This window comes from Leucopleurus acutus (assembly GCF_964270905.1).
Source record: "Leucopleurus acutus genome assembly, chromosome: 14".
Lineage (NCBI taxonomy): Eukaryota > Metazoa > Chordata > Mammalia > Artiodactyla > Delphinidae > Leucopleurus > Leucopleurus acutus.
In genome coordinates this window covers 40941205-40961600 of record NC_139156.1, presented here as the reverse complement: position 1 = coordinate 40961600, position 20396 = coordinate 40941205, and the positions used below count along the sequence as shown (strand labels likewise).

Sequence of the window (20396 nt, the reverse complement as noted above, 5' to 3'; positions counted from 1 at the left end):
CAGGGCAAAATATTTTAAGATATTTAAAATAATAAATAATATTTTCTAAATAATCAACATATGAAATTATCTGTTTGTTCTGTTTGTTCCCTCTCACATTCTTAGCAAAACACTAAATCTGCAGGATAATAAGATGCATTACATCATAAAAAGTATAATAATCCAATAAGGTCATAAAATAATTGCTTAAACAAAATTAAATGGATTTCTTTAAAACAAAATTTCTAGAAGCATTTAGTATGGCAGAAGATTATGTGTATCTACGGTGAGGGAAATAGTATGCATTGTTGCAGATTTAATTGACCATAGAAACATCAATTTCCAGGAGAATCTCAAAAAAACTTGAATTTCAAAACATGTATTTAGGGAAACACTGATGTTGATAATTTCAGGAACTGGAACAGAGTTTCCAAAGCCAGCATTTTGTAACTCTTATATGTGTTTTAAAAATCACAGTGCTTTTTAAAGAGAATTATTTTCCCTTATAGTGTAAAGAGAGTAACCAAGGAATTGTGTTTTAATTCTAGATAAGTTTGGAATTAATAACATCACGGGTGTAATCTATGTGAATGGCCCTCTGGATTATGAGACAAGGACAAGCTATGTACTTCGAGTCCAAGCTGATTCCCTGGAAGTAGTCCTCGCCAACCTACGTGTTCCTTCAAAAAGTAAGTTGTATTACTTAAGGATTTTACAAGAATTTTATGGTGTTTTTATTTATTTTCTAATGAAATACATATGTCTAAATAAAATCCTCAGTGGAGAATGTAGAAAGATCATTAACACTCAAAGATGACTGCCCATTCATTTTAAGATCTGATATATGACAATGCAGAGAATGACTTCATACTTCTTAAATGTCAAGGTAATAACACAATGTTTTCAAATTTTGTGGACAGTCTTACTGGAATGCCATCATTATTGGTGTATGTTGCATAGAAAACCTTATTCTTAATTACACTGGGTAGTTATGGCTAACCCCTTGGAATGTATATTGTTAAGGGGCACATGATTACCATACATTTCCTGAATTGTGTGGCTTCTGGTACTTTGTATTTTCTTAGAGCAGAGGAAAATGCATCTTAAAAAGAGTGACTAACATTTATCATTATGTTAGCATTATACTTAATTCACACTCATTTCTAGGAAATGAGATTTATTATCCCCATTTTACGAAGACAAGAAAAGGTTAAGTGATTTTTCAAAAAAACGTTACTGTCAGTAAATGAAAAGTGGGAGATTTAAGCTATCTTTTGACTCCAAAATCTTTCTTCAACATTTTGGTGTAGTGTAGTTTACCCATACAGCGAACCAAGTAAAAGCCAATTTGTGAAGGGGGCCAGCATAGATTCTGAGAGATGTTACTAGTAATGGGATAAACACTGTTCTTTTCCATCCATTGAGATAATACTCCTTTGCACATTAAGCAATCCATCTTTCTGTAACTTAACATTGTCATATATCAGCTGTTATAATGAATGGGAAATTTTTTAAAATCTAGAAAACCCAGGAAAACCTGATTTAATTTAACTACTAGCAGAATAGAGGCCCAGAGAAAGTATAAATAACAAAACAGGGTATGAAACATTTATATTTTACTCTGGGCCCATTTCTGGACATACTCTCACAGCATACAGCATACATACTCTCCATCAATCAGCATCTTTAAAACAGGGAAGAGGATAAAAGAAGAGACCCTGAGAGCCAGAGCAAGAGTACCCATATGAATGCCAGAAAGAGAGAGAGAGAGCACCCCAGCAGGATAAGAGAAGAGTGAGCAAGGTGGGAGTGAGAGGCAAAAGATGTGCTACAGAGTATTCTGTATCAGTTCAGCAATTGATGATCATAAAAATAAATCACTTCTGTTCATGTATTTCAAATCTCACTTACAGATCTAAGGTAGAGGCCTGCACAGTTGTTTGTAAAAGCACAACCAAATCTTTGGAAAAATCAGATCATATACAGTGTGTCTGTGGAATTACAGGAATTAAATTGTCTTCAGTGATTATGCATCACTTACATAATTGTTTAAAAATAGCAGACCAGGGGGCTTCCCTGGTGGCACAATGGTTGAGAGTCCGCCTGCCGATGCAGGGGACACGGGTTCGTTCCCCGGTCTGGGAAGATCCCACATGCCGCGGAGCGGCTGGGCCCGTGAGCCGTGGCTGCTGAGCCTGCGCGTCTGGAGCCTGTGCTCCACAACGGGAGAGGCCACAACAGTGAGAGGCCCGCATACCGCAAAAAAAAAAAAAAAAAAAAAAAAAATAGCAGACCAGTTATTTGAGTTTTTAAAATCTTTAAACTGCAAGCAATTACATTTTTATAAAATATAGAGGATGCTTACAATTTACAATTCAATTGTAAATTAAATTGACTAAACCAGGAGTTGAAAGGTTAGAGTAGTTCTAAATTACATAATGTAAACTACCTTATTGCAAATAAAAGTAAATGTAAAAGTTAATTGAAAACCATTTGTCATCTTTCTTTGAAACAAACAGAAAGTTAGAATTAGAAAAAAAAAATTGCCAAATATTTAAGTTGTAGGCCCTAGCATTTTTCAAGAAATAGCTCTGATTTCTAGGCATAAAGACATATTGATGTTTCATATGTGAGTATAGTAAACTAGTTCTCACTGTAATTTAAATGTAAATCTGAGGCTAATAAAAGTTTAGCTAATACACCCATGTATACTTACATGTGCCCTAGTATGCATGCACAGTGAGACCAGTTAGCAAATTCATGAATTATCCTCTCAGAAATGTGTGAAGCCGAAAAGCTAAATGTTAGTTTGTTTAATGCCTAATGCTTTGACTATTTGTTATTATCGGGTTGGCCAAAAAGTTCGTTCGGGTTTTTCCATAAGATCGTACGGAAAAACCCGAACGAACTTTTTGGCCAACCCAATAACATTTCATGACTGACTTTTTTTTTAAAAAAAAAATCTTTATTGGAGTATAATTGCTTTACAATGGCATGTTAGTTTCTGCTTTATAACAAACTGAATCAGCTCTACATATACATATATCCCCATATCTCCTCCCTCTTGCATCTCCCTCCTACCCTCCCCATCCCACCCCTCTAGGTGGTAAAGCAACGAACTGATCTCCCTGTGCTATGCGGCTGCTTCCCACTAGCTATCTATTTTACATTTGGTAGTGTATATATGTCCATGCCACTCTCTCACTTGGTCCCAGCTTACCCTTCCCACTCCCCGTGTCCTCAAGTCCATTTTCTGTGTCTGTGTCATGACTAACCTTTGCTTCTTGAGTCTGAAGTACAAACCCATGTAGTATTTCCAATACAGTTTCACTTATTAATGACTGTTAATGGCCTATGATCAAACCCTACCCATTAGCTATGCAAATAATAAGATTATGTAAATTGAGGTTAATTGTTTAAAGTTTCATTCCTTCTTCAGAATTAGCTACCCTATGATCTTTAGCTCTATCACATATCATATGAATAAAGGTAATAAACAGAATAAATTTAATTCATTGAAGAAGGATTTTATTATAATTTCTTTACCAAGAATTTATTAATGAAATAATTTTCAAAGTAAGTTTTACAACTATGCTATAAGTAAATTTAATATTTAAAGCAAATTAATAATTAAAATAGAAAAAATTACAGCACATTTCCAAAATTTGATATTAACAGTGTTTAAGACATTTTAATCTTTTAGCAGGGAACATTTCAAACGTAAATAAAATTACAGACTATTATAATGAACCTCTATGTATCAACTACCCAACTTCATTGAGTCCTGGGAAATCTTTCATTTAGTCTCCATTATTTTGAAACAACACAGAGACATAATATTTCATCTGTAAGTATTTCAATATGTATCTCTTAAAGATAAAGACTCTTAAAACTTAATCAGAATACCATTATTACTCTCCCCGGACTAACAAAAATTCCTCAGTATCAACAGATATCCATTCGATACTTGTACTAAAAATTTATTCACATTGGAATCCAAATAAGTTCATATACTGCAGTTGGCTGACAGCTCTTTAAGTCTCTTTTAATCTATAGGCTTCACCATTGTCACTCCTTTTTATCCATCTTGTTATTTATTTGTTTGAGAAATCAGATCTCTGAAACCTGGATTTCGACAACTGTATCTTCAGTGGGTCACTTCATATTTTTCTCTGTCTTCTTTATTTCCTATAAATTGTCATTAGAGCCGGAGTCTTGATTAGATCCAGTTTTTTTTTGTTGTTGTTGTTTTTTAAGAAATAAATCATAGGTGATACTCACTACTTCTTTAAGGAGGTACACCAAGTCTCTTTGGCTCTCTCCTCCTGTGATAATAGCAGCCACTGTTAATCATTTCCCAACTATTAATTCCTTCCTTTTATTTCTTCTATATGTATTAGCCAAAATATTTCTATAAAAACTCTCTCAATATCAAATATTTGATTACTCTGAGGTCCAACTCCTATAGGAAAAGCAGAAGAAAAGGTTTCTATTCTTTTGCTCACTGGTCTCTTTTTACTTTGTGGCTTTGACCATGATCTTTTTCTATCTTTCATGTTTCTCTTTCTACCTTCTATCTTTTTAATCTTTCAGGGTAGTTTCAGGAATGCTTTTCTAATTCACAGCTGTAGAATACCTGTTTCAGTTATTTTCATAATGTGTTAAAAATTATTCTTCAGCCTTTAGAAATCTGCTTGCTTTCCTCTGCACTCCCATTTTACTTGGAGACGTTTTCTTTGCTTTTCCCCTATTGTGCCTATCCTGCTCAATTTATATTCTGCTCTCACTGTTTTTTCCTTTCTCCTTAGTGTGGAGTTTTGTCCTGCTATTGTGTTCATATTAACTTAGTATCTTCTTCATTTAGTGTGTGCTGGTAACTTTGAGGTTCACCAGCTCTCAGGGCCACCAGAAACCCTTAGCCCTCTCTGAACTCCCTTAAAAGCAGTAGTTATCACACTTGCAGTTAGTACAGAGATCTGGTTTATGTCATTTGTTTTCCTCAGAAGTTCATACTCTGTGATCTGGAGGCTAGCTTGTTGCCTTATTTAGTCTTAGATATTATCTGTAGGTTTTTGGTTTGATGCTAGGATATTATCCTACTTAAAACTTGATAGTGGGGAGGAGACATAAAAGCAGGAGAATACCCACAAGAATAACTACATGGGTTAATAATTTAACCAATAAAGTTCTATGGATGTTGGTACAAGATAAAAAAATAAACTTCTGGGTCAGATGCAAGGACCCTATTACTCCCTACAAAAGTATTAGCAGGAGTATCAGCTTAGCAATCAGCATAGCAATGCAGCTCCCTGAACTCCAAACCTCATAGGCAGTGTAGGGCCTTAAGACCTGCACATGAGTGGATTGCACCACAGGAGAGAACTTAGAGGGTCTGCCGCTTTTATAGCAAGTGATAGCAAGTCTTTGTCAAAAGGGAGGCATTCCTGCAAGATATTGTCTCGCTTTTTAGAATTGCCAATTGCATGGTATATTTTCTCCCAATATTTTGCTATCCAAATCTCTGTCTTTTAGTAATGAGGAGGATTCAGGAAGATTCAAATATTACATTGTCACCTTAGTCGTCTTCCTCAAATCCCTAAACACATTATCTTAATCCAAGGATATTTGAAATATTTGTTGAATCAGGGGAATTTTTTTCACAGTCAATGAATTTAAGATAATAGGAACTATATAACCCTCTCAGGTCCTTGCACTGTGCTGTTACCGAGTTTAGGATTAAATTTTCCCTCAAGTGCTTTAGATTTTTCACCCAGGGCTTCTAGATACATTTTTTCCCTCTCTTAACTACTAACTTTTATCTTTTAAGCTTCATTAATCTTCTTTGGAAGTAGTGGGTAATATAATAAATATATGATCAAATGAATGAATAAATGATGAATAAAATAATCCAAATTAACAGAAAACATTTGTTAAACAGCAAATTCAGCCAACCTTGGACAGTATAGTACTGGAGTATTTACTATTACAAAATATCTATTATGAAAAATAAGTGGACCCGTGCAGTTCCAACCCATGTTGTTCAAAGGTCAACTGTAATTGAAAAGCACTTCCAAAATAAAGTTGCAGCAGGAGAGAACACCAATGCTGAAAGTGCCCCATTGACAAAGTCTGTTTTAAACACAGGTCTGGCCCAAAAGTGTTCAACCGTTTCACAATAATGATTAAGTCGAAACTTTCCTGCCTACCTTACCAATCTTTCCTCCTCAATCTCTAATACCAGATGATGGCAACCTGAGTGTTAAACAAACAGCTGCTAGTAAATAGGTGAAGAGGTAATTAATAAAGAAAAAAGAAATCTCTTACAATCTCTTCTCCAAAGACAGGATACTTTCCAGGAGAACATCTTAGCTGGGAAGGAAGAAAAAGTTTTACCTTTAAATGAAATTTGAAGTATTGATTAATATATTGAACTAGAGAATCTTTTTTAAAAAACAATATGATCATAGTACTTTCTATTAACTAAATCTGTTTATTTTTTTAAATTATGGAATATCTTGAGGTTTTATTCAACAGCAGGAAAAAGATTACCTCAAATCAGCAGGATGAAAGGGAGAGCAGAAAAGAAAAAACAGGCTTTTATAATTAAATTCCATATGCCCATATTAAGCTCACCATTTCAGTGTGGCTGGAGAGCAGAATGTAGTTGAAACATTTTTTTTTCAGTTTTATTGAGATAAAATTGACATATAGCACTGTAATAAATTCTCTATCTCCCCTGAACAACTCAGTCTCTCCTGGGTCTTCAGGATGAAAGTTATTGGCCCCAAAGAGATTTCAAGGAGCCTGTGTCCTTGAGAAATTCCACAGAAACTTATATCAATATTTCTGCCACAAAGTCATCACCATTTTTTATCTTATATAAAACAAAAGCAATAATACATAATGTGCAATTTTATTAGAGCTCAGTTTGATGTATGGAATTTCACAATTGAAGTGCAATTTTTCTTTTACAGTAAAATTATCTTCAAGTGTGGAAGAAAAAACATAGCTTTGTATAAATATATCATTGTGTTTTGATGCAATAACTAGCCTTTCAATCAGGAATAAATGACAGGACAATTAAGATAAACCTTAAACTGGTATTAAAACAACTCAAATGATATTGATTTCATTTTATGGTTTTGCTTTAGGGTACAAGCTTGTAATACATCTCATTTCCCTGGCTTTTCTGGCTCCAGACAGAAGGTCTGTGACAAATAATGTTAATGACTCTTTACTCATGATTGACTGACTTACAAAAGCATTCCTGATATAACTTAGGTAACAACACTGCAGCATGTTACATGTTATTTTTTCAGTCCTAAAATACCAGGTATATTCAAGGCCTTATATTTGTACTATAAATATATGACCACAGTTTTTTAGAACCTATATTCATACTGTATTACTTTAAAACTTGAGGACTACTATATGAAAACTAATGCCATAAATCCTTTATGGTATTTTTGTCTCAAACACTCTAAGTATTTTATATAAATACACAGTTGACACAACTACATTTTTAAAGAAAAAAAAATCTATCTGTCCATGAAAACAATTTAATTGTGCAAAAAGCTTTGCTTGGAAATGTGATTTTAAAATGGTTATAGAATTTTATTAATACATTTCTGAAGCTAAGTGCATTGAGGCAAAGTTCTTCCATTGATCCCAAAAGTGGTTTGTTGAATTGATGACAAAGATGTGCAGTTAACCTTTCTAAATTACAGTGTAGATTATCATATGTATTTCTTCACATGTGTTATGCAGAAAAAATCATGTTTCATGAGGAAAACATTTTATATTGCTTTTACTGGCAATTAAAATTAAAATATTTAGTAGTCCAAGAGTGCATAAAATGGTTCTCCTTAACTTACATCTAAGATTAAGTGCCAGGACTTAAAAGACAGGAGGTATAATTTTCTTTATTCATGAGAACATCTCTTTAATTATTACAGTTAATTAATTATATATTTATTTTGCCTTTTTAGCCTGAATTTCAATTGGGATTGATCTGAATTTAAAATGGGAGACTATTCACTCATTCACAAATATTTTTACCTTATATTCTATTTCTGGGAGCAGCAGTCATTTGATTAATAATGAAGTCCCAAAACTATGCAGTAGAAACTCCATGCCTTTTGTTTCAAAAATATCCACGATTTCAATAGCGGCAAAGTAAGCCATATTAAATGCATATGAAACTGTTCACAGAAGTGAAATCTGTTAAGTCATATGTATTATAGAAATATCAATGTTTCCAGAAATGGAAAGCTTGAGCCACTATCTATACAACATAAACATAAAGTTCATTTTAGTCATTAAAAATATGGGAAATAACAGAACATTATGAATCGACTGTGTTTCAATAAAAATTTAAAATATGGGAAAAATTATCAGGATTTGCTGCTAAATACATTGTCTTCATTTTGTTTATGAGCACAGTTATTGGCCCTCTACACTCTGTTGTTATATAATCAAGGTCAGGTCTTCTCTACAGGTTAAGATAGCACAAGTCTTTTTAATATTTTGCTAAAGATTTAGATAGCTGTTAGATTATTTTATTTATTTTTATCTCTTATAAAAAATGAAAACCTTCTTTTCTTTTGGTGACATGTTCTATTTTGCCAAGTTTAACAAGAAGCCAAACTTACTGGTTGATTGAGAAAAAAAAAAGCTTCCCGTCGATTAACTAGACAAAAGTAAATTTCAGCATTATGTTTAAATAATAGAAAGAAATATGGGGGAGAGTGTCAACATAGGAAGATTTTATCAATAGGTTGAACCTTCAGAAGTTTTCACTGTCTCAGCCTCAGTGGGGTTCTCAATCCTGCTTGGCCTTTCCTAGGTCAAGCTAAACCAGATACAGTGACCTCGTTATTTGCTAATCTGGCAAAAGAGGAGAGTTAATGACCCTCCAGGGCCATCTGACCTTGTGTCTCTGAGAGACTGGCAGAAGAAAAGAGCAAAAGACTGAGTTTGAGGGAGGCCATTTATTTAGTGAGTGAGAGAAAGGAATAGCCATAAGAGGCCATGGAAAAAAGGAGTAAAATTTGTGTAATGATGATCGGTTAGTCAAATGAAAGAAGGCATTTCAAGAAAGGTAGAAAATGGCAAAAACTGCAAACGTTACAGATATTCAAGGAAGTTTATGACTAATAAAAATATGTTGGATGACACTTACTTGGGATACACAGTGACTATAGCTAATGCCAAATAAATAGAGAAGACCTGCACGTGGATGAAAAGGAAACTATAGATCAAGGATTTCTTGGTTAAATCTACACAATAGACACAATTTAAAAATTTAGTGTATTCTTATTAATATTTATATTTTATGAGACATGCATTTCAGTTTAATTTACATACTATATAAATGTAAAAGCAGAAACAGAATTTTATGTTTCAGACATAAGAAACATAAATTTAGCCTGTCATTCTTTTTAACCATTATTCAAAACAAGTCTAGTAGTCAGTTCTTCTCCTGAAGGGAAATCATTTTTTTTATTCCCAGGAACTTTTAAAAGTTCAATTAATCAGTCTTATTCCTGCTTTTCTCCCTCTTGGTATCTTGTACCTAATTAGTTCCCTATGTAATATCTTAAAAATAATTACAGACAAACAATTTAAGGGAAATCATTATTTTAAATGCTATCACTTTCAATTTTGAAAGTCTGTTCCTAGTTATTAATTTACGGTATATTCTTGCCATCAAGATTTCCTGATAGAGATTGCTATGTTTATATTTTATTAAAATGCGCAAGACAGATACTCTATCCAGTCCAACAGCTCAATTTCATTTATGGAAGATTTCTACTAGATGATATTCTATAAATGTTAAGATATACATGAGATTAAAAGAGGTAAATGGCAATTCTGTAAAAAAAAAATTTATTAAGAAAAATATTGTAATTCAGAAGATTTACCAATGAAACATCTCAAGATTAAAATATAACCTTAATAGAACAGCAGAGAAAAAGGCAGATAACTAAAACTCTGATATAATAAATTGTTTAAGATTCCTGAATTTGGTATCAGGCAGGCCTGGGTTCCAGATGCATCTTTGATTTTTACTAACCTTTCTTAGCTTTAGAATCTTCAAGATTATATCAAGATAAATATGTCTATTCCTCTTAGGGTGTTTGAGAATTTTAAGCAAAATGATGCCTGCAAAGCATTTACCTTATTAGAGCACTGTAGACATCCAATAAAAAAAGCTATAATAATTATTATTATTGTTTTGTTATTACTAGCTGTGATATGTTTGAGTGACACTTAAAAATATAGCAATCACATACTAAAAGTGCTTCATTTATTCCTGTAGATTATTGTATACAAAGGAGTCCACATGTTTCTAAGCTCTTTGTGTAAACAATGGTTGTAGGCTGTGACATTTTAGAAACACAGTCATGACATCTTTTGGAGTCTTTAGATTTGAGTACCATTATCTTGATTGACAGCCAGATAATGTAAGTACAAAAAGAGACATTTTCCCCAAAAAGAATGGTCAAAATAATGTAATAATCCATGACAACATAGGGGAAAATATGCTAAAATATAATACTTAAGTTTTGCAACACTAAACAGAAAATTTGCAGTTTATAACGTCTTGGTACCTTGGGATGGAAAATCCAAACTTTTTCTGTAGGTAGGGAGATATGGTCCCCATTCTCTGATGTGGACTAAGTTGGTCTTTCCACCTGTACTTGGAACAGTTATTTGGTTGGAAGCAACAGGAACCACCTCTGACTGATTTATACTAAAAAGAACTTCTCAGTAGAATACTCTGTGACTTGTACAATCAAAGCAAAAGCTTAATAAGATTTAAGAAAGGACAAGAAAAGAGATAAGCTTCAGCAATCTTAGTCAGAAACTCAAAACACTGCTTTTGGGGGCAGTATCTTCAAGACAGCTGGGATCATGGACTTTGAAGCTCAAAGATCTGAGGGGGAGAATCTAATTAGCCTGGGTTGAGACATGTACACCTGGCCAAGTGTGGAGTGCAGAGCACTGTGATTGACAGTTCCACTAAGCACATGGAGTATGGAAGTACAGTAACCCAGGGGGGAAAATATGGAGTTCAATGTTCAAAATAAGGGAGGAAGTGATGTTGGGCAGACAAATCAAGGCAATTCTACTTAACTTTTCAAAAATCAATTTAGGGCCCAAATGTGGTTGAATGAAATGCTAAGCTGGGAACTGTGGGGACAGGTGTAGAGGAGTGGCATATTACTTCAAGTTTATAGTGCTAGATTTCATGTTCTGTCATAATGAAAATTTATTTTCAATTTTTACTATGACTGATGCTTAAAAATTTAAGTATCTGATTACTTGAATTTTTGAAGATTCACAAATTTATGTTGCAGCAAAAAAATATTTTTTTCTTATCAGATGTTTTGGAGAAGATTAAATATAACACTTGAATTTAGTGTCATATTGCAAGAACTATGAATCTCTACTTGACACATTTTTATTAACTACTTTCTAAGGACTAAATTTAGCCTGTTCATTGCACTAAATTGCTGTAGTTAAATTGCTTCATCTTGTATCGCCTCTACAATTTCTGCAAAAATCTAATTATTAAATATGCTGTGTACCAGATGACTAATGAACTAAGCAAAGATATACGGATAAAGAATAATTAGATTGTGTATTGCAAGGTCACTTTTCTCTTTAATCATTCCTTTTTTGTTAAGTCTTCACAACTAAATTACATAGTGCCTGGGGAAATACCTTCTTACAGATGAGCAAGCAAACAAGTAAGCAAATTCATTTGATTTTAGGGGGAAAAATATAGGCTTAACTAGCATCATCCAGGGCTTGTTTATGCTGAAAAAGTAGAGTCACATGGTGTCTCTCCAGACTTTTTAGATACAAGAGATGACACTATAAAAAATGCATAGAAAGGAACCAGTGAAGTTTATTTCAATTTTTTTTTATTTTTGTGTATATGATGTGTTAGGTTCCAAGCTTCTAATCATGGCTTGGTCTTTCTGGTGACCAGTGTCCATCCAGGAGCCCGCCAAGAGTCACCTCATTAGAACCAACAGACATTCCTATCACTCATCACTCAGGAAATTACAAGGGTCTTAGGAGCTGTGTGTCAGGAACCAAGGTCAAAGACTAAATGTTAGAACAAAAGATTCTCCTAGTACCTCTACTTACAGCTTTAGGAGCTCTGTGTCAAGAACCAGGCACAGATATATATATATATATATAAAATAAGAATATATACATAATACTATTATATATATAAAATAGTATTATATATATAATAGCATTTTATATATATATATATACATAGTATACTATTATATACACTTTTACATAGTTTGCTCACTATGCAAATGTTTTGAAAATAGCATGTATGCCAAAACACTTTTTTTTATGGACAACAACTCTAATGCTTTACATTTTTATGGTGATGATAGGCACATATCTGTTCATTATAACATTTAATCACCAAAATAATTCTATCATTTTCCAACAGATTATAGATAAAGAAGCAGGCCTTTGTCCTTGTCCAAAATCAGTCCCAAAGTACTCAAGTATGTGGAAAAAATTTTTCTCATTTTGAATCCATGGTGTTTCTACTTTGCCTCAAGCTCTCATGAAGTAGGAATGTAGGATATTTTCAGCGAGGGATATATAGAAAGACTTCATTGAGCAGTTTTAATCTAAACAGGATTATCTACATAGTCTTTCAACCATTTTCCTGGTACAACTGAGAAGTTGGCTTGATTGCCCTGGCTCCATTCTATCACTCTATATTCTCAGCCTCCAGGGCACTTATTAAAATTTAGAAAACTTCAGAAATCCCCTAGTAAAATGTCAGTTTCTTGTGGTTTTAGTCATAGAAATATATCTAAAAACCTAATACCTAAATGTAAATTAAAATTTTATGCTAGTTGACACAAACTATCCTGCCCCACTCCCCACAAATCACAAACTTTAGAGAGGCTTAAGGATTATGTTGGATTTTTTAAATTACCCAAACTGAAGGAAGGCCTTAAAGTGAAATGGTTAAGAATATGTATTGTCAGAGTTTGGGTGAGAATCTTCTGCCTTTTCCTAGTTGTGTAATCTTAGACACGTCATTTAATCTCTCCAATCTCTGTTTTCTTCATCGATAAAATGTGGATAATCAATAACACTGTGTTTTTATGGGGATAAATTAAAATAATGCACAGAAAGCATTTAGCTCACTCAATTATTAAGTAATTGGTATTATCATTGTGTTAGTCTGCTTGGGATGCCATAAGGAAATACCATAGACTACGTGGTTTAAGCAAAAGAAATTTTTTTCTCACAGTTCTAGAGGCTAGAAGTTCAAGATCAAGGTGTATCAGGGTTGGTTTCTGGTGATACCTCTCTTCCTGGATGGTAGATGACCGCCTTCTCACAGTATCCTCACAGAGGCAGTTGGGTAGAGATAGAGAAACAGAGACAGGGACAGAGACAGAGACAGACAGGGAGAGAAAGTATTGGCTTTCTGATGTCTCTTCTTAGAAGGACACTAGTCCTTTTGGATCAGGGCCCCACACTTATGACCTCATTTAACCTGAATTACTTCCATAATGGTCCTGTCTCAAATTAGGGGCTAGAGCCTCAACATATGACTGTGGGGGAGACACAATTCAGTCCGTAACAACCATTAGTGACCAGAGTCAGTAATGTTGTTTGTACATAAAAGAAAAGTACAAAAACTCCGATGTTTGCAATATCATAGAATTTTGCTTTTCCTAAATTTGTCATCTGTGAGCACCCTAAAACTTTTCTGTCTTCTCTGCATTTTATGTTTTTTAACAAGAGCAGTAATACGCCTGTTGTAGGCAGAAAAAATAATCTTCCCTTCTCCAAGAGATACCCATGTCCTAATAACCCTTGGAGTTTATTGAATATGTCACCTTTCATGGCCAAAGGACTTCCCATGTGTGACTAAATTAAGGATTTGAGATGCTGTAGTTATCTTGGGTTATCTAAGTGGCCCCAATGTAATTATGAAAGTCCTTATAAGTGAAATAAGATAGGGCAGTCAGTGCCAGAGTGATGCAGAAGGAGAAGGACTCAGTCAGCCATTGCTAGCTTTGAAGATGGAAGGGGACTATGAACCAAGGAATGCAGGCAGGCGAATTCTAGAAGCTAGAAAAGGCAACAAAACAGATACACCCCTAGAGCCTCCAGAAACGAATGTAGACCTGCACACATCTTCATTTTAGCCCAGTGATACCCCTCTGCCCTACAGAACTCTAAGATAACACATTTATATTGTTTAAGCCACTAATTTACAGAAGCAATAGGAAACTAATATGATGCTCATATTTTCTTTGCATTAAAGAGAAGAATCTTCTACCTGTACTGCTATTAAATACTTAAACATATTATTCAAAATACTATTTTTTTCTCTTCCTTCAGCAATGCTGTAGGCATTTATAAATGCTTCAAGTCATTACTCATTACTCAGACTGATAACCAGATATAGAAGGGGTGACTGCAATAGTCTGCCCTTTGAAATAGAATTATCTCTTTATTCAGAAACATTTTATTTGGTTTCTACTGTTTGCTTGCCTGTATTCTAGGAACCGGTGGGAACTGATCTCTGGTCTCTAATGGACAGTTATCTTGTTTTTATTACAAATCTTATTTTTATTATGAAGAGAGACTTGAGGATGAATTTTAGCCATGTCTGTATATAAAGTCTGGCTCTTCCTTATAATAGTGACTTAATTTCTTTGTCTTAATATCTTTATCTGAAAAGCAGAAATGACAATCTACTTCATGGATCATTTAAAAGGTTTTAAAGAGATACTGTAAACAAAAAAGCCAATACAAGGACTGTTACAGAGAAACTATTCAAAAAAGAGCAATGCATCTTCCTTTCCTTCTGTCAAAATATGGTAAACCAGAGTTTGCTTATTAATTTCTTCTTGATGGATTCTTTTCTACCTTTTTGGACAAAGCTCCTTTATAGTCTCAAGAAAGAAGAACGTAACGTTTCTCTCTATTGTGTGTTTGTGTGTGGGAGGGGGTGTCTGTGTGTTTAGGGACAGGTATGACAATTCAAGACTGCCTATGGGACATTAGTCTTTAGAGTCAATGTACATTTTCAAGTGCTTAGTAAATTGCATTTTCAAGACACAATCTTTTTGTTTGTTGGCTTGGCTTTTTGTTTGTTTATTTATATAATTTACCAAATTTATCAATCATTGTTTCTGTTTAAATAAAACAACTTTGGGCTTAAATATATACTTTTGTTTATGACTGTGTATCAAAAATACAAAGTTCATTTATTGTTCCATTCAAACATAATTATTTTCTCTCAGCTATGATTCTGAATTTTAGGATAAAATGATTCTTTCTAGGCTTGTAATGTCCACAGAATATTTTTACATCAAATACTGTATAGTGTGTGTCTTCCTCAAAGACTGTTGACTTTTTAAAATAAGTTCTTCATAAATTTGTAGTCCTGTCATGTAAATAAAAATATGGATAGTTAATATGGTACTTTTACTGTCTTCCAACAGTATTTCATACTATTTAAATTCTTCTATTTGCAGTAAAAATATATGTATTTTTTCACTACATTATTTGATATTCCATATATAATATCCCACATGAAAAAAATTTCTTTTATAATTTAATGCTAGAAATTATTATTTTTTTAAATTTCATGGTATTAATATTCTTCCTCATTCAGATAAAATAATAATAATAATAATAATACTTTCTCTCTCCTACCTCGAGAGTCAGGAAGCTCTGAGACATTTGAAATAGTGACGCCATCATGTACTGTATTTAGTGCTTTACATTTATTCATTCATTTTACCATGTTGTTGTTGAGAAACTAACTCAGAAAGGGTAAGTAACCTGTGTAAGGTCACACCATGTACATGGAGTATTACTGGCATTTGACCCAGGCTCTGGCTCCATAGCTTGTGCTTAAATTTGTTTATTTCCCAGTTTACAACTACAGCAGTTTTATTGGTCCTTATGACTCCTGTATTAAACTGTTTTTGTGGAAAGAGATGGAGTTTAATAGATACAAATGAATTAAAATAGTGTTTGTTTATTCTGAATGGAAACATACTGAGCTAAAAGTCATCATCATTCCTGTTGCAAATGCCTCTAAATGCATCAGTGTGGTCTCAGCATTAGCACAAAATGCTAGCAATGCCAGTGAAAAGAAATAATATTGCATTCTTAGCTTCTGTTTTGCTGGTTACTGTTTACAGGGAAACTTAGTTTATTAAATTTTCCTAATGGGAAAAATACGTTAATATAGACACAAAGCCAAACTTTAATTAATATTTAGAATATTACTCCCCTGATTATCTTCTCATCACTACAGTTGTAAAATTGTCAATGTCGTCATTTTCTTCACTAAAAGACTTAGCTAAAAAGCAAGTGTATATTAAAAAAAAAAATCAACTGTATACTATAGTAATCTGAGTGTAAGTTTTGAAGCCAGTAGTTACATGCAGTTATTTCTTTAATTCAGTTATTAACCTTTTAGCCAACACATATACAAAAATGTATGTTTTAGATACAAGCAATTAAAATCATGCAAAAACTAATTAAATCAACATCAAAGCTAAATTAGAAAACTACTAAAATGAACCTCAAAATATTGTCTCTCTTGCTGCCTAACTACTTAAAATAAGCATTGTATATAAATATGACTAAGTACAATTCCTGCAGAGCAAAAAGCTGAGAGATAAGAAACAGTGACTTTTCTCATTCTAACATACTTACTTAATAACTTATTTTTCAAAAGATCATGTAAATATATTGTATTCCTAATTCCATCTAATGAACACACTATAACACATTTCTTCTATACTTTTTTTTCAAACTCTATTTTCTTAGTGAATAACTATCTATAAACCCTTTAGTAAGATCAGATTACATGCTTATCTCAGATGATCCTTTTGTTCTTAAACATTCCTTTATCTATAGAAATAGTCATTTATCTGGCATATAAACTAAGGCAGAGGAACAGAGAGGAAGTTAACAATAGTGTAAGAACCAAGAATCTTCAGGGTAATTCCAGACAGCCCATGGAATTATGAATGGTTTTAGATTTAGTATTTTCCTAATATTAAACTTTAAAAAAAGTCTGTTATGTTTAAGAGAGATATGCTTACTCTTAACAACAACATGCCATTGCTTGGCACTATGATTTTTTAAGGGCTTAAATATGTATCATCTCATTTCATTTATGGGGATAAAATACAGTGATTCATTCTATTTAAGCGAATATCAGGTAGGGGAGTGGTAGCAATTTTAGTCTAATTCAACATTTATTAAACACCTACTGTGTAGAAGTCATGGTGCTTCTAAAATTTAGTTTTCCAGTAAAGTACATACAAAAATAGTATTAAAGGAAAAATAGCATAAAAGATACGTGTGTGTGTGTGTGTGTGTGTGTGTGTACATGCACTTTAAAGAGGATCTAACTTTGATCTCTTGGCACTAGCAAAGTAACAAATATGTAACTCTGGTATTTCAAGCATTTTTTGAAAGTTCTGTGCAATAGAACCACATTATGATACAATTCAAAAAAAAAAATCTATGTAATGTGTTAGACCACAAAGAATATTTAACAATAAGAAAAACACCATCCTTGGCTTCAAGGTTTTACAGTCTAATCTAGTGTATGTTTTCTATCAGACTAAGCTCCTGTATTCCCAAGTATTACAGTCAATATTTCTTTGATGTTTATATGCTAGTAATAATTACAGATATGGTTGGAGTTCACAGCATACGGATTGAGGGAATGTCAGGAACAGATGCCAACGGGCAGTGACAGGGGTGGAGGTGAATGGGATTGAACCCCTGACTTTAAAGAATGCAGTGAAGATGGCGATGAGCAATATTTGATCAAATAATTGCAGCCCATTTTAATTGAGTCCCATATCGAAGGCATGTGCACGTAAATGGGCTCAGGAGAGGGCATTGTTATATATTTACACACACTTTCCATTTTATCTTTATTTCTCTAGCCAATCTCTCTCTCTCTCTCTCTCTCTCTCTCTCTCTCTCTCTCATTTTAACTAGGGTTTTTCAGCCTCATCACTATTGACATTTGGGGCTGGATAATTTTTTGTCATAGGGGCTTGTCCTGTTCATCACTGGATGTTCTCAGCATCTCTGGCCTCTACCAGCTAAATTCCAGTAGCACTCCCCCCACTGTCCCACCCTTTGTAGTTATTACTACCAGAAATGTCTTTGGATAGGCAAAATCAATCATGGTGTAGAACCATTGCTTTAACTCCTTGGAACATTATTCAGAAAGTATTTTATGAGAACCTGATGCAATGTAGGCAATAGGTTGGTCATGTGGATAGAAGAAACAGATTCATCTTGAGAATAATAAGGGTTCCCTAAGAAGAGAAAAATAACCGTACATAATTAATTACTAAAAGTAAAGGAAAGGGAAAAATATCCAAACCAAATTTCGTTTTGAAAAACATAGAGTCAAGTTAAAGTTAATGGTATTTTGACTATCAGTTACTCTTCTGAACACTTTTCACCTTGTTTAGGATGTCTAACATAGAACAGAAGATCTACTCAAGGAGCTTTATATCCTGACTTGTATTTCCTTTTCTGAGCTTTAATTCTTAATAGTTCTATTTTCTCTTTCTTTAAACTAGTAAGTACCAGGAACGTAGCTCACATTTTGTTGCCTCAAGGGTCACTTCTGGAACTTCCTGACTCAATGCAAAGGTACTGCCCAAAGAGAAGTTTCTCTCATACAGAACTGGAGAAAAAGAATGTCAGTGAAGGAAGGGAAATGAGGCGCTGGGCCCCAAAGTGCATAGAAGGATACAATGTCTTTTAACCAAAACACTTGCCAAGCAATCTTTCATCCAGTTTAATTTCCTTCATCCCCGGTGGTTCTCCTTGGAAGCCTGTCATTGTCTCACCCAACCATAAGGAAGACTGCAAGAGGGTATTAGGTCATCAGGCACTTGGGTTGTCCTTCTCACAGTATTCTCTTATCCATTTTATCAACACCACTTTCCTTTCTCCCCACCCACCCTGCATCTTTCTTGTTCTATGCTTCATAACTACCTTAAAAAAATGATATAATATGGAGGGAAAAAAAGATTCTTCAGATACTCAAGGAGGTAAATAGTATATTCCCTTAAACGAATTTAAATGAGAGTTGCTTCCAAGTTTCTGCCTTAGAAATAATCAAAACCCAAATTAGGTGAAAGATCGTGATACAGTCCTTAGTCCTTACACACACCTAGTGAAAGTGTTTGAGCCTCAGAAATCTATGGTGTCATGGACATTGTTAATGAATCAGAAAATCTAAGTGGATGCTATTCTAGTGATTAAACTATAGGGGTACTTTAATTATTTTTGGACTGGCCAACATTTATTTTATGTTCCTTAATTAGATACATCACAATTTCCACTCTCCTGCTTTATTCAAGTATAATTGACAAACTGTATATATTTAAGTTGTACAGTGTGGTGTTTTGATATACATATATACTGTGAAATGATTGCCACAAGTTAGTTTTCACATCCATCAACTCACATTTGTGTCCTGTTGTGTGTGTGTGTGTATATGTGTGTTTGGTGAGAACATTTTAAATCTATTCTCTTAGCAGATTTAAGTACATAGTACAGTATTATTAACTATCATCACCATGCTGTGCTTTAGATCCTCAGTTTTAGTTTGACTTATTTTTTAAAAAAGATTATCAAATTAGCTCCTTTGATTCCAGAAATTTAAAATTGCTACTAAGATGAAAATGGGTTTCATTTTGGATGAACTCTGTTGGTGGCTGACCAGGGTGCAATTTGAAGCCCTGGTACTGTAGGATAGAGAAGCATAGTCTATCATTAACCTTACTTCCCTGCTGGTACGCTTCTTTGTTGACCTAGTAAGTTTTTCTTTTTGATTCTAGCTTCTCCAGTTCAGGAATGGTGGGAAAGAGGACAATAGGGGAGAAACTAAATGAATAGCAGTAGGACAGGTGTAAAACCTTGTGGTTAACTCTCTTGTCTCACTGACCTTACCCGAGTTAAGCAAAAAGGAGCCTTTTTCTAAATTCTTACTAGGACAATGAAGATTATTCATTCATTTAATCAACACATATACTATACACCCATGATCCACCCACTGTGCCAGTAGGTTGGTGTTAATTAGTTATAGCTGAGGATACAATAAAGTAATAACATCTGGGTTTGCCTGATAGTTTGTAGATCAATTGCCGTATATTTGATCCTACTTGAAATGCATGAGAAAAGTTTACTTAGATAATACATCAAAATATTTATGTAATTTGAATCTACTTTTTGCAAAATGTTTACCAGTTATTCCTCATTTTATCTGGTTTGTAAGTTATTTTCATTTATCAGATTCTTTGTAAAGGGTCATTCTTGTACTAGTAAAAAGTGCTACA

At 33.6% G+C, this 20396-nt stretch overlaps 1 protein-coding gene across 7 annotated transcripts in view; it reads left to right on the top strand.

Moving 5' to 3' along the window:
- PCDH15 (protocadherin related 15) overlaps nt 1-20396 on the top strand; it is a gene marked incomplete at both ends in the record, with an annotated part of 708164 nt that overhangs the window by 603502 nt on the left and 84266 nt on the right. For all 7 annotated transcript variants that reach the window (XM_082854334.1, XM_082854333.1, XM_082854332.1 and 4 more), the window contains one exon: nt 528-668. In XM_082854334.1, coding sequence (XP_082710460.1) covers nt 528-668 — 141 coding nt within the window. The remainder of the gene's footprint in view (nt 1-527; nt 669-20396) is intronic.